At 40.5% G+C, this 16,230-nt stretch overlaps 1 protein-coding gene and 1 pseudogene across 1 annotated transcript; one reads left to right on the forward strand and one right to left on the reverse strand.

Moving 5' to 3' along the window:
- Positions 1-10,111: 10,111 nt before the first annotated feature.
- LOC111907991 (uncharacterized) lies at positions 10,112-11,727 on the reverse strand (annotated as a pseudogene).
- Positions 11,728-15,157: 3,430 nt separating this feature from the next.
- LOC111907990 (uncharacterized) lies at positions 15,158-15,985 on the forward strand. Its single transcript, XM_023903800.1, has 2 exons — positions 15,158-15,296; positions 15,705-15,985. The coding sequence occupies exons 1-2, from the start codon at positions 15,158-15,160 to the stop codon at positions 15,983-15,985; spliced, it is 420 nt and encodes a 139-aa protein (XP_023759568.1).
- The last annotated feature ends 245 nt before the right edge of the window (positions 15,986-16,230 follow it).

The raw sequence follows: 16,230 nt of genomic DNA on the forward strand, positions 1-16,230 counted from the left end.
TCTGGCCGTGAAAATGGGGATGTCGCATATAGCCACCTTTATGCAATCATAGCCTTGTTCCAAACCCTAAGTGCTTATTGTTGGAGGATTTTGGTGTTTAAGCCCCATTCTCTTGTGCATGCACGTAAAGTTGGAAACTTTACGTGTAAAACCAGCCCTAGAAGCCCAGATCTATGAATTGGAAGCACTGAAATCGACTGTATAGCATTAGCATGCATGAGACTTGACGAGTTGTTCTTACAACTCGGCGAGGCACAGACTAGACATGTTCATATGATAAAGGAGAACTCGACAAGTTATTCATACAACTCGGCGAGTCGGATATTGTTAGACTCGATGTTAGTATCGAAGAGGACCTCGTCGAGTCTTTGCCAAACTCGACGAGTAGAAGCGCGTAGAGGATTAGAATGGATGATAGGGACTTGGCGAGTTGGCGGCCCAACTCGGCGAGTCCGGTCAACTGAAAGTTGATTTTGACCTGGATGTTGACTTTGACCAAGGATAAAATAGTCATTTTACCCTGAGATTAGTTATCAGTATTTGATTTAGTGTTTATGGGATTTGTAGTCGGGGAGTTTCGGAGCAGCAGTCTAGCAGTTTCAGATTTAGCATCTCAGCAGCCAACGTTACGAGGTGAGTTTCCTTCCAGTAGGAACACGTCTACGACCACAATGCCGACCCGCTTAGTTAGCAGTAGTTCTGGACATCGGTCCGATGCAGTAGTTCAGTACACTTGATGTCTTTGTGATTCAAGCATGTCTTTGGGTTATGTGTTCCAGACTTTGGTTCGATATAGTATGCAGTATATGTTTTTATGCTAGTAGTTATGATTATGCTATGCTACGTTCGGTACATTCCAGACTTTGTTCCAATGTACGGGGTGAGACCCTGGTTAGTTCTGGACTTCGGCCCGATGCTGTTTCCGGACATCGGTCCGATATAGAGGACAAGGCCCTGGTTAATTCCGGACTTCGGTCCGATGCAGTTTTCGGACTACAGTCCGATGCAGAGGGCAAGGCCCTGGTTCGTTCTAGACTTCGATCCGATGCAGTTTCTGGACATCAGTCCGATACAGTGGGCAAGGACCAGTAGTTGCTTTGTATGTTATTGTATGGTATGTGGTAGTTTGGGGGAGCTCACTAAGCTTTGTGCTTACAGTTTCAGTTTTTGGTTTCAAGTACTTCCGCAAGTAAGGGGAAGAGCTCGGGATGATGGCATGGCACACTCCACAGCTTCAGTTTAGCATGGGAGTTAGAATCTGATATTTTGATATGATCTTGACACTAGTTTCGATTTGATAAACCTATTATGACATTTTGAGATACAATATTCATGGTTTTTATCTGTTGATACTTGATATTATGGTTTGGTAATGTTTTCAAACAAAAAATTTGGGTTGTATTTTTGGGATCTTACATGTTGGTATCAGAGCCTTGGTTTGAGGGATTCGGGCACACTCTCGGGTGTGTCTGAACTCAAACTAAGGAAATGGTATAAGGTTTTCAAAAGAAAAACATTTTTGAAAAAGAAACTTTTGAAAAGAAATCTAAAAAGAAAAGAGTTTTTGAAAAAGGAAAAAGGGTGTGGTGCATGCGATCAGCCGAGCTCAAGTAAGTACTCCCAAATTACCCATACAAGTTTATGTTATGATTATCAGTTTCAGTTTCAGTAGAATAGCATGCTAGAATAGGACTAATGATCTAGGAGGATGCCTTATGTGCCTGCTATATGTGTTTTAGCTTGATGAGAATTGCATACTAGTATTGAGTAGACAATAGTGGGATAACCTATTTAGGTTATGCCTGAAAGTATGAGCTTCACATTGTATGCTTGTACAGTTTCTTGTTATGAGGATAGATTTGCTGCAGTAGTTTTCTTTGTCTGAATGTTGCTTGCTTTGTGCTTCGTGGAACTCGGAGTGATGGGAGTTAGCTATTAGGTGGATACATTAAGTCACATGCAATCAGGGTTGAATAATCTCAGAGTGTTGGATTTGTCCCTACTGCGCAGCTCTTGTCTGAGTCCTAACCGTTGTAGGGATGAGTCCCTTACTCGAAGGATTATCTGAGCCTCATTGCATGTGATGGTATTCATCTGGTGGCTAACTGGCATTACAATGAGGCCTTCAGCAGCTGAGGATTGGGTGCGGGTTGGAAGTTCCCTAGGGCAAGCCTAGGATGAGAGTAGCAGAAATCAGTAGTAGTAAAAGGAACATGGTGGAGTCAAGGCAGTTCTTGAGGAAAGTACGGATAGATGTGGAAGGTAGTATGGGCCCGTACTACTGGAAGCAGAGGATCCGTACTTGAACCAAGGAAGGTTGAGACAAGACCAGAAACTTGTAGTAGTAGCGATCCTTAAAAATATATTTGTATTCCTGATGTTTGTCATTATGTGTTTTCAAAATGGTGGTTTTGCGCCCTAGGCCAGCAGTCGGCAGTTTAGGAGCCGACGAGGGATCAGGATCAGGCTTAAGGGCCAAGCATCTAGATGAGCAGACCAGAGAGTTTCTCTTCTCAGAGGTTACTCGTATCATACTTGAGCAGACTCCTGTGATCTCCAGTACGATTAAGGAGGGTATTATGGAGTTGATGGATGAGAGATTAAGCACATTCCGTGCTGAGGTGGCGACTATGATGGGGTCGCGCACACTTACTTTCAGGGAGTTCCGGGCTTGTGGAGCTCCAGACTATCATAGGGTGCGAGACCCCATAGCAAGTTCTAGGTGGTTGGCAGATGTCGCCAATGCATTCCGCACGAGCAGATGTCCCGAGGGGGACAAGGTCAGACTAGCATCCTGTCTTCTGAAGGATAGGGCACGAGAGTGGTGGGAGGAGATCGAGCATGTCATTGGGGATGACGCAACTCTTGATGCGATGACCTGGGCTAATTTTACTACCAGGTTCAGAGCCGAGTTTGCACTAGTTATTGAGGTGCAACAGTTAGCTAGGGAGTTTTAGGACCTCACTCAGACTACAGAGACAGTGGCAGAGATTACCGCCAAGTTTAAGGAGAGCGCTCTTCTCGTTCCTCAGTACGCAGCTGATGAGGAAATGAAGAAGGTCCGATATCATGAGATGTTGCGGAGTGATATCCGCTAGTTTGTAAGCCGGTCCATCTGTAAGACGCTGGATGATATGATTGCGAGGGCTCGTGAGCGAGAGATAGATCTGGAGATGGAGAGGAAGAGGAAGCCAGAGGTGGCTTCTGGTACAGGGAGTTCGAGCAAAAGGCCCAAGGTATCGGATCACATATTTAGTGGACAGCAGGGCCACAGCCGGTGTGGCAAGTGTGGGAGATTGCACGATGGGGCGTGCAAGGTAGGGAGTCTCGGTTGTTACAAGTGCGGCCAGATAGGGAATATGAGCAGAAATTGTACAGTTACTACCACCACAACCACATCATCTGACCTGATTTGCTTCCATTGCAATTAGAGGGGACATAAAAAGTCCCAGTGTCCGAGTTTAGCAGCATCAGGGAAGGTGGCGACACCTGCCCCTGCTACATTGAGGATTACAGACGACCGTTAGGGCCGAGGTGAGGCGCCAATGGTGAAGAGTAGAGCTTTCTAGATGACAGCAGAGGAGGCGCGAGCGACTCCTGATGTGGTGACGGGTATGCATTTTCCTCTTACCTCTTTATTGATATTGATTGTTTCTCATGGTTATATGTTTTTGTATAGGTTCGTTCTTAGTGAACAACATTTCAGCTATAGAATTGTTTAACTTGGGAGCTACCTGATCATTTGTTTCACTTGCGCTTAGCAAGAGGTTTAGCAGAGCTCCGGGGGAGCTGGATTGTCCACTTGAGGTTGAGATAGCGGATGACAGGACCTTCAGGGTCACGAGAGTACATAGGGGGTGTTCGATGCGGTTATTTGATGAGTTGTTTTTAATGGATTTGGTTCCTATTCCCCTGCGAGGGAATAAGGTTATAGTGGGTATGGATTGGTTGAGGCCCTATGGGGCAGTGATTGATTGTGAGCTGCAGTTAGTAAGTGTTCGCACTCCCAATGGGGGAGAGTTAGTGATTCAAGGCGAGAGACCACAGTGCAGACCAGTCCTTTGTTCATCAGCGAGAGCGAGATGCTACATTCAGCAGGGTTGCGCAGGGTACGTCGCCTACGTTATAGATGCCCAGGAGAAGGGTAATGCGACTGTTGATGATGTACCAGTAGTGCGAGAGTATCCGGACGTATTCCTGGAGGATTTACCTGGGATACCTCCGAAAAGGCATGTCGAGTTTCGGATTCACCTGGTTCCGGGTGTGGCTCCGATAGCCAAGTCACCAAATCAGTTGGCTCCTCCAGAGATGTAGGAGTTGTCTACGCAGTTGCAAGAGCTGCTAGACAGGGATTCATCAGGCCAAGTAGTTCACCATGGGGAGCCCCGATCCTGTTCGTGAGGAAGAAGGATGGGTCGCACCGTATGTGCATAGATTACCAGGAGTTGAATAAGGTAACGGTGAAGAACTGTTACCCACTCCCAAGAATAGACTATTTGTTTGACCAGCTTCAGGGAGCATCTTGGTTCTCCAAGATTGATCTATGGTTAGGATATCACCAGATGCGGGTCAGGGATGAGGATGTGCACAAGGCCGCTTTTAGGACCCGCTATGGCCTTTATGAATTTGTGGTGATGCCGTTCGGGCTCACCAACGCACCAGCCGCGTTCATGGATCTCATGAACCGCATATGCAGACCTATGTTGGATCGGTCAGTGATAGTGCTCATTGATGACATATTGGTTTATTCCAAGACTCAGGAGCAGCATGAGGAGCATCTGAGAGAGGTGCTAGAGACGCTGAGGAGGGAGAGACTTTTTGCGAATTTCTCCAAATGAGAGTTCTAGTTGCGCGAGGTGCAGTTCCTTGGTCACCTCGTCAACCAGAAGGGTATACTAGTAGATCCGGCCAAGATAGAGGCCGTGATGCAGTGAGAGGTCCCGAGGTATCCAACCGTGATTCATAGCTTCCTAGGACTGGCAAGGTACTACAGGAGATTCATCTAGTATTTCTCCAAGATAGCAGTTCCACTCACCCGACTGACCAAGAAGTCGGTGGTGTTTTGTTGGGGGGCTGAGCAGCAGGCAACATTTGAGAACCTCAGACAGAGATTGTGCGAGGTGTTGATTCTTACCTTGCCCGAGGGGGTACATGATTTGGTAGTCTACTGTGACGCTTCGATCATAGGTATGGGAGCGATTTTGATGCAGCAAGGCCATGTGATAGCTTACGCCTCTAGACAGTTGAAGCCTCACGAGGCTAACTATCCGATGCATGACTTAGAGTTGGGGGCAGTAGTGTTTGCCCTCAAGATTTGGCGGCATTACCTCTATGGGTTCCGTTGTACGGTTTACACAGATCATAAGAGTTTGAGGTAGCTTATGGATCAGCCGAATCTGAACATGAGGCAGCGCCGATGGTTAGACGTGGTAAAGGATTATGATTGTGAGATCCTTTATCATCCGGGCAAGGCCAACGTTGTGGCCAACGCCGTGAGCCGCAAGGCGGTAGCAGCCCCGATCAGGGATATATGTTTGAGGATGACAGTGATTACTCCATTGTTGGAGAAGATTAGAGAGACACAAGTTAGGGGCCTGAAGGAGGAAAAGCAGAAGTGCGAAATGATTGTGGGCCGAGTAGCTTCCTTCGACTATGACAGTCGAGGATTGTTGACCCTTCATGGGAGAGTTTGGGTGCCGTACTGGGGCGGAGTACGGTAGGTGTTGATGGACGAGGCTCAAAAGTCTCGATTCTCCATCCACCCAGGGGCGATGAAGATGTACTGAGATCTTCGACCTGATTATTGGTGGCCCTGCATGAAGTGGGACGTAGCCGGGTACGTCGAGAGATGCCTGACCTGTAGGAAGGTCAAGGCGGAGTATCAGAGAGCCCACGGCAAGATGCAGTCGTTAGATATTCCCGTGTGGAAATGGGAGGATATCACCATGGATTTCATCACTAAGCTCCCTAGCACCACACGTGGAATCGATTCGATTTGGGTTATAGTGGATCGGCTGACCAAGAGCGCACATTTATACTGATTCAGGAGAGCATATCGACCGAGAAGCTAGCTGATATTTATGTGCACGAGGTAGTGGCACGACATGGAGTGCATGTATCAGTAGTATCAGATTGAGACGTCCAGTTCACTTCCAGGTTTTGGAAGCGGTTTCAATACGAGATGGGGACTCGTCTTCACTTCAGCACCGCTTTCCACCCTCAGACGGATGGGCAAAGCGAGAGGACGATTCAGACTCTCAAGGACATGCTTTGGGCATGCATCCTAGACTTTGGTGGTAGTTGGGATACGTATCTTTCGTGGCGGAATTTTCGTATAACAACTGTTACCACGCCAACATTGACCGCCCTCCCTTCGAGATGCTCTACGGGAGGAAATGTAGGAACCCGATATGTTGAGGCAAGGTTGGTCAGAGAGTCATCGGGAGTACTGAGGTGATGCTCAGGACTACAAATTTGATCCAATAGGTCCGTAGCAGACTGCAGACTGCGCAGAGTCGACAGAAGAGTTACGCCGACAGGAGGCGTTCGGGTTTGGAGTTTCAGGTGGGTGATATGGTCCTCCTGAAAGTGTCACCCTGGAAGGGTGTCATTAGGTTCTGAAAGAGGGGAAAGCTGGGCCCCAGGTTTATTGGTCCCTTTAGGGTTTTGGCCCGGGTGGGCAGGTTGCTTACCGTTTGGATCTTCCAACAGAGTATAGCCAGATCCACAACACTTTCCACGTTTCTCAGTTACGGAAGTGTTTGGTGGACGAGTCAGCAGTAGTAGCATTCGAGGATATTCAGGTTGATAGTAGCCTAAATTATATCGAGAGACCAGTTGCGATCTTAGATCGGAAGACAAAGACCTTGAGGAACAATGTGGTTCAGTTAGTGAAGGTGCAGTGGTAGCACCGGAAGCGTTCAGAGTTGTAACATACACGTTCAGTTATCATGTATTGTAAATTATAAAAGTGAATAATATTACGAAATATTATGTGAATTTGAATGTTGAGTTCTAACAGATGGTTTTTACTAGAAATAAAGTAAAACTATGCTTAGAATCATTCAGAAAGTATTGGAAGTCTTACGAGATTCCAATCAAATGCCAAATACTGAAATTTAGCAAAAATATAAAATTTGAAATAAGTAAAATTTTATTATTTAAAGTTGTAAAGAATCTCATTAGAAAAGTTTAGGCGAAAACCTCGTCGAAATCCGAGTTATAACGAAGAAGTTATGACCAATCGAAGATCCGCGATAAAATCGACAAACACTATGTCGTGTAAAAAGTGAGTTTCCGATAAGAGAATGACTTCTATTCTATGGTATTGGCAAATGGTTAATCAGAAATTGGCAAATGGTTAGACAGGGCTATAAGCCTGAAATCTACCAAAATGTTAATCAGAAATTGTATGTCTTCTGTGTCATTTAGGCCGAAGCTTTATTGATATATATTGTATATCTTTGCATCCAGTCATTGATTAATATGGAAAGTTTGTCACATGATTCACATATGCCTTTGTTGTTCCTTGTTCCTCTTTGCTTCTGCCATATTGAAGTGTATATATGGCATAACATTATATTGTATCTATTATTAAACTCACCAAGCGTCACCGCTTACCCCTCTCAATGTTTAACAATTGCAGGAAATAAATAAGCAGTATGGTAGTATACTGTTGGAAGATTTAGAATAGCTTGTAATAGTACTTTGATATATGGGTTTATGTTTGTATAAAATTACAATATCCTGGATAGTTATGTAAAATATTAAAACTTAGCCTGTTTGTATCCAGTCGTTTGTAAACAAGTTATCAATGTAATATATTATTTGTGAATATGCACGTAACATGTTTTGGAGTAATAATGTAGAATTTATGAAAGTGTGGGTCTTTCAAGAGTGGACGTGGGATACTGAGGAGGAGATAATGGAGCACTATCCGGAGCTATTTTCGGGATCGGTAGCAGCAGACTTCGAGGACGAAGTCTAAGATAAGTGGTGAAGATTTGTAACACCCCAATTTCTGGTATGTAATTTAAATATGGTTTTCCCTTTTTAAGAGGTACTCGACGAGTCAGTGGCCCGACTCGTCGTGTAGAGACGTGATTGGCTTGCGTTTTTAGCGGGCGACTCGACGAGTCCATAATCCGGACTCGACGAGTCCGCTAGTCTGGATGAAACCCTAAATCCAAAGGTTTGTATCATATATAAACGTCATTATAGCCTCCCGTTCCAGCCTCCAGCACCTCTAGAGCATTTCCCCTGTAAACCCTAGCCCCATTGTTGAGCTTGAGTGTGTTTGTGCTAGCTTGGAAGCTTTAGAGGAAGAGGAAGGAAAGAAGATCAAGAGAAGAGAAAGGAGGTCCAGAATCTAGTCTCCATTTGCTGCATATTTTGGTAATAAAGTTAACACCTTGCTTATTGTTCCATTAAACCCTCTTTTATGCTTGTTTATGCTTCTCTTGGAATGTTGGTTTGAGTCAAACTCGAATTTGAACTCCTCATTGGATGGAAACCATAGATATGGACGTTATTGAGCTCCAGGAGCTCAATATAGCCACCTTTATGCAATCATAGACTTGTTCCAAACCCTAATTGCTTATTGTTGGAGGATTTTGGTGTTTAAGCCCCATTCTCTTGTGCATGCACGTAAAGTTGGAAACTTTACGTGTAAAACCAGCCCTAGAAGCCCAGATCTATGAATTGGAAGCACTGAAATCGACTAGAATCGACTGTATAGTATTAGCATGCATGAGACTCGACGAGTCATCCTTAGGACTTGGCGAATCAGTTCATGCCCAAGAACAGACTCGACGAGTTGTTCATACAACTCGTCGAGGCACAAATTGGACGTGTTCATATGATGAAGGAGAACTCGACGAGTTGTTCATACAACTCTGCGACTAGGATATTGTTAGACTCGATGTTAGTATCGAAGAAGAACTCGTCGAGTCTTTGCCAAACTCGACGAGTAGAAGCGCGTAAAGGATTAGAACGGATGATAGGGACTTGACGAGTTGGCGGCCCAACTCGGCGAGTCCGGTCAACTGAAAGTTGACTTTAACCAGGGGTGAAATAGTCATTTTACCCTGAGATTAGTTATCGGTATTTGATTTTAGTGTTTATGGGATTTGTAGCCGGGGAGTTTCGGAGCAGCAGTCAGACAGTTTCAGATTTTGCATCTTAGCAGCCAACGTTACGAGGTGAGTTTCCTTCCAATAGGAATAGGTCTACAGCCACAATGTTGACCCGCTTAGTTCGCAGTAGTTCTGGACTTTGGTCTGATGCAGTAGTTCAGTGTGCTTGATGTCTTTGTGATTCAAGCATGTCTTTTTGTTATGTGTTCCGGACTTCGGTCCGATGCAATATGCAATATATGTGTTTATGCTAGTAGTTATGATTAAGCTATGCTATGTTCAGTGCGTTCCAGACTTCGGTCCGATGCAGAGGGCGAGACCTTGGTTAGTTCCAAACTTCAGTCCAATGCAGTTTTCGGACATCGGTCCGATGTAAAGGGCAAGGCCCTGGTTAGTTCTGGACTTTGGTCCGATGCAGTTTCGGGACTACGGTCTGATGCAGAGGGCACGACTCTAGTTAGTTCCGGACTTTGGTCCGATGCAATTTCCGGACATCGGTCCGATGCAGAGGGCAAGGCCGTTGTTAGTTTCGGACTTCGGTCCGATGCACATTCCAGACTACGGTCCGATGTAGAGAGCAAGGCCCTGGTTAGTTCCAGACTTCGGTCCGATGCAGTTTTTGGACATCGGTCCGATGAAGTGGGCAAGGCCCAGTAGTTGCTTTATATGTTATTGTATGGTATGTGGTAGTTTGGGGGAGCTCAGTAAGCTTTGGGCTTACAGTTTCAGTTTTTGGTTTCAGGTACTTCCGCAAGTAAGGGGAAGAGCTCGGGATAATGGCATGACACACACCACAACTTCAGTTTAGCCTAGGAGTTAGACTCTGATATTTTGATATGATCTTGACACTAGTTTCGAGTTGATACACTTATTATGACATTTTGAGATATAAGATTCATGGTTTTTATCTTTTGATACTTGATATTATGGTTTAGTAAAGTTTTCAAACACAAATTTTGGGTTGTATTTTTGGGATGTTACAGAATATTCATCCTATGTTTATAGCTAAAATCATGTGGATAGAAATCGATCAACTTCCGTAACTTTGATGGGCCAAAGTCACAAAATGAATCATGTGGATTCAAATCTGTCATACAAATAAGCAATTCGGAAGTTACTTCACTATAATGATCACCGAACTCTTGAATTTGCATATCCAAAACCATGTTAAAACAAAAAACTCGTAATAATGGTGATTGGAGATATTGGTATGCTGTCTTAGATTTCTTGGATTAACATAAATATCCTCCATGTTCAGCATTTGAATTTCATTATTCTCACAAAAAGAGTTGATGTCCAACATAAGTGAATCAAACCCATCATTTCTCATCTTTTTTAACGTTGCAGCGGTTGATTTCACCAAACTTATGGCATTCACGATATCTTAATCCTTTCTTTATAGAGATTGTGACAATATGTTTGTGATCCCTAAAATTTTCAACATCAACTGTAAATGGAACACAAAATCAAATGATCGAAACGTTGGCTAAAACTATTAATGCTTTCATCCTCAACATATTCAAGCACATCAATAACAGATGAAACAAACCAACCAAATGCGATAGAGTTTTGAAATGAGAATTCCAACGTGTATCTCTGGCTCTAGTAAGAGAAAGCTCTTGGTTTAATCCACTTCCCGTTTCAATTTCACCACGGCCGATGGAATCTTCCAGTTTATCTTTTTGGCTTTCACACATCATATTTGTCTGTTTACAAGAAGCACACACAACATTCATTAGAACGGCTACCATATCAAAAAAAGTCTCCAACATCATGATGTTTTTTGGCAACCGCCACAACAACTAGTTGAAGTTGGTGAGCAAAACAATGAACATAATAAGCAGAGGCATTTTCTCTCATGATCAAAGATTTTAACCCGTTAAACTGTCCACTCATATTGCTTGCTCCATCATTACCTTGACCCCTGATCTTCGCCAAACTCAATCCATATTCAGAAAATAAAGAGTAAATAGCAGATTTTAGCAACAACGCCGATGTCTCTTTCACATGAACAAGTCCAATAAACTTTTCTTTAACAATCCCACATGTAACATATCGGAAAACTACCGCCATTTGTTCTTTTTGGATATATCGCTGGACTTGTAAACTAATAAAGCAAAAATATCATCACCAATTTCTTCAAAATTTGATTGAAGTACTTCTTGTGCGAAACAATGAGAAATATCTTTCTGAATACGTTGAGCCACCATTTGATTATTCCCCGGAGCATTTATTAATGTCACTTTACATACACTCTTATTTTGGTGTCGAATCAAATTCAATGTTTTCAGGAAATTTCCTCTAAAAAGAGACATTCAAACTCATCGTGATTGCGAAAAGGCAATGCACATTTCAACAAATGTCTACAAGCATCAATGGAAGAAGATAATCGAATTCGATGTTCAATCTTAACAACCTCATTTTGCTTGTGAAGAGCAGTAGCAATTGATTGATTTTGTCTCGTTAAGTCTTCACATTTTTTAAGGGCAATGTAATGAGAACTATTAACATTATCTCTATCATGAGTTTTAAATCTTTCTGGTTTATTCTAACTAGTAAAGCCTTCCGTCACAAAAACATCACCCTCACCCATTTTACTTGATCCATCTTTAAATAAATAACATTAGAAACAAAATGCTTCATCTTTTTTCACACTATATTCCAACCATTTTTTTTAATCATTAAACCAATACGGATTAAAATATCTTTTCCTCTTTCCTATCACCCTTGGTAGAAACTTATGAACACGTGGTTGAGAATGTCCTCTAATTAAGTATTTTCTTCTTATTTCATCTCTTTGATTTGGGTGATAATCTGAAAACTTTTTTCTATCAGCCGGATCCCAAGGAATTTCAATCATATCATCTTCAATCAGGACTCATGGAATAGAGCTAAGTTCGGGAATTTCATTAGAAACAGTTCCGGATGAAGATGCTTCATTTGTTGATGGTTTTATTTTCAAATATCTTAACATTTTCTTTGTTAAATAATCATCGACCTATAGATAGCAAATTTATAACATAAATTATTAGAATTGTAGTTCAAAATATTTTAAACAGAATGTAAATAATCAGTTTTTGCCATATATGAGTTAATACGTTTAAACAGGTAACCTCAATTACAATCATTTTTATATATAATCTATTTAATATTACTTCACCTATTTCCTTTCCATATATACTAATATGAGTCAAATTTTCCTTATAGTTAATATATTTGATATTTATAATTGTGTATCCTAATTTTTTATAACTAAAATATTCTCATAAATAATCAAAGAATTAAGATTTTTAACAATCCCAAAGAACATTTATTACAATATAATACAATCCAAAGAACGTTTGATATCAACACCAAAAAAAACAAACAAACTTCAACATTTCCCAAAATCCCAATGAATCGAACATATGTAAAAACAATATAACAGAATCAATTTCAAAAAATCAACATATTTAACCAAACAAATTATACCAAGAGCGATGGACTCGCGAACTTTCAGTTGTTGGGGCGGTCTTGCCGATTGTCTTTGACCCTCCGAGTTTCCGACAGCTTCTTCTTAAGGAACCGGCGGCTTGCTAGGTTAAAATCAAAGTAAAAATGAAGGAAAATGGGGGTTCTTGATATGTTGGGGATTGGGGGATTTTAGAAGAGAGAGGAAGTGTGTAGAGTAAAACAAAAGATTGCTGAAAATTTTAACCAAAGTCAAGAGGGGTCAGACCAAATCTCAAGAGGGTACCATTTCTTAAAAAAAAAACCTAACAGGTTGGGTCCATTTTCAAGTGGGGCCATACACGCCACTAAGCAAAGCTTAGCTCCGCCATTGATCTTAAGCAACGGTGGAGCAAAGCCTTGCTTAGTGGGGTGTATGGCCCCGTTTGAAAGTGGACCCCACCTATTATTTTTTTATTTTATTTTTTTAAAGAAATGGTCTCCCCTTGAGATTTGGTCTGACCCCTCTTGACTTTGGTTAAAATTTTCAGCAATCTTTTGTTTTACTCTGCACACTTCCTCTATCTTCTAAAATCCTCCAATCCCCAACATATCAAGAACCTCCATTTTCCTTCATTTTCATTCTGATTTTAACCTAGCTAGTCGCCTGTTCCTTAAGAAGAAGTTGTCGGAAACTCGGAGGGTCAAAGACAACCGATAAGACTGCCCAATAACCGAAAGTTCGTGAGTCCGTCGTCCCTGGTATGATTTGTTTGGTTAAATATGTTGATTTTCTGAAATTGATTCTGTTAGATTGTTTTTACATATGTTCGATTCTTTGGGATTTTGGGAAATGTTGAAGTTAGTTTTGTTTTGGGTGTTGATATACAGAGAGAAAAAAAGTCATTAGAGGTTCTTTGGATTGTATTATATTGTAATAAAAGTTCTTTGGATTGTATTATATTGTAATAAAAGTTCTTCGGGATTGTTAAAAATGTTAATTCTTTGATTATTTATGAGAATATTTTAGTTATAAAAAATTAGGATACACGATTATAATTATCAAATATATTAACTATAAGTAAAAATTGACTCATATTAGTATATATGGAAAAGAAGCATGTGAAGTAATATCAAATAAATTATATATATAAATGATTGTAATTGAGGTTATCTGTTTAAACGTATTAACTCATATATAGCCAAAAAATGGTTATTTACATTCAGTTTAAAATATTTTGAATTACAATTCTAATAATTTATGTTTTGAATTTGCTATCTACAGGTCAATGATTATTTAACAAAAAATTGTTAAGATATTTGAAAAGAAAACCATCAACAAATGAAGCATCTTCATTCGGAAATGTTTCTAATGAAATTCCCCAACTTAGCTCTATTCCACGAGTCCCGATTAAAGATGATATGATTGACATTCCTTGGGATCCGACTGATAGAATTTTTTTTTCACATTATCACCCTAATCAAAGAGATAAAATAAGAAGAAAATATTTAATTAGAGGACCTTCTCAACCACCTGTTCATAAGTTTCCACCAATGATGATAGGAAAGAGGACAAGATGTTTTAATCCGTATTGGTTTAATGATTACAGAAATTGGTTGGAATATAGTGTGAAAAAAGATGAAGCATTTTTTTTGTGTTGTTATTTATTTAAAGATGGATCAAGTAAAAAGGGTGAGGGTGATGCTTTTGTGATAGAAAGCTTTACTAGTTGGAATAAACCAGAAATATTTAAAACTCACGAGGGTGATAATGTTAATAGTTCTCATTAAATTGCCCTTAAAAAATTTGAAGACTTAACGAGACAAAATCAATCAATTGATATTGCTCTTCACAAGAAAAATGAGGTTGTTAAGATTGAACATCGAATTCGATTATCTGCTTCCATTGATGCTTGTAGACATTTGTTGAAATGTGCATTGCCTTTTCGTAGTCACGATGAGTTTGAAATGTCTCTTTTTAGAGGAAATTTCCTGAAAACATTGAATTTGATTCGACAACAAAATAAGAGTGTATGTAAAGTGACATTACTAAATGCTCCGGGGAACATTCAAATGGTGGCTCCATGTATTGAAAAAGATATTTCTCATTGTTTTGTACAAGAAGTACTTCAATCAATTTTTGAAGAAATTGGTGATGATATTTTTTGCTTTATTAGTTGATGAGTCCAACGATATATCCAAAAAGAGCAAATGGAGATAGTTTTGCGATATGTTACATGTGGGATTGTTAAGAAATGTTTATTGGAATTGTTCATGTGAAAGAGACATCAACGTTGTCGCTAAAATCTGCTATTGTCTCTTTATTTTCTGAATATGGATTGAGTTTGACGAAGATCAGGGGTCAAGGTTATGATGGAGCAAACAATTTGAGTGGACAGATTAATGGGTTAAAATCTATAATCATGAGAGAAAATGCCTCTGCTTATTATGTTCATTGTTTTGCTCACCAACTTCAACTAGTTGTTGTGGCGTTTGCCAAAAAACATCATGACGTTGGAGACTTTTTTTTTTTGATATGGTAGCCGTTCTAATGAATGTTGTGTGTGCTTCTTGTGATCAGAAAAATATGATGCATGAAAGCCAAAAAGATAAACTGGAAGATCGGCCGTGGTGAAATTGAAACGGGAAGTGGATTAAACCAAGAGCTTTCTCTTACTAGAGCCAGAGATACACGTTGGAATTCTCATTTCAAAACTCTATCGCGTTTGGTTGGTTTGTTTCATCTGTTATTGATGTGCTTGAATATGTTGACGATGAAGGCATTAATAGTTTAGCCAACGTTTCGATCATTTGATTTTGTGTTCCATTTACGGTTGATGTTGAAAATTGTAGGGATCACAAACATATTGTCACAATCTCTATAAAGAAAGGATTAAGATATCGTTAATGTCATAAGTTTGGTGAAATCAACCGCTGCAACGTTAAAAAAAATGAGAAATGATGGGTTTGATTCACTTATGTTAGACATCAACTCTTTTTGTGAGAATAATGAAATTCAAATGCTGAACATGGAGGATATTTATGTTAATCCAAGAAATCGAAGACAACATACCAATATCTCCAATCACCATTATTACGAGTTTTTTTGTTTTAACATGGTTTTAGATATGTAAATTCAAGAGTTTGTTGACCGTTTTAGTGAAGTAACTTCCGAATTGCTTATTTGTATGACGGGTTTGAATCTACATGATTCATTTTGTGACTTTGACCCATCAAAGTTACGGAAGTTGATCGATTTCTATCCACATCATTTTAGCTATAAAGATAGGATGAATATTCTACATGAACTTTCAGTTTACCCTTCTCATATGCAACAAGATGGAAGATTTGCTACTTTGAAGAGTATATCCGACCTTGCTAAAGTGATGGTGGAAACTGATACACATCTTTCCTTCCATTGATTTATCAGTTAGTGAAGTTATAATTGGTCTTGCTGGTTGCTACCGCAACGCTGGAGTGATGTTTTTCCGCTATGAAGCTTGTAAAGTTGGATTTCTGGAATCGAATTTCGGAAGAATTTTTAAATGATTGTGTAATTTGCGCGGTTGAAAGAGAATGATTTTCCAAGGTTACAACTGAAAATATTATCAAACGTTTCTTAGCTATGTGTCCCCGTAGATTTCAATTGTAAAATGACATTTAGTTG

The sequence above is a fragment of the Lactuca sativa genome, chromosome 5 (assembly GCF_002870075.4).
Source record: "Lactuca sativa cultivar Salinas chromosome 5, Lsat_Salinas_v11, whole genome shotgun sequence".
NCBI classification, from domain to species: domain Eukaryota; kingdom Viridiplantae; phylum Streptophyta; class Magnoliopsida; order Asterales; family Asteraceae; genus Lactuca; species Lactuca sativa.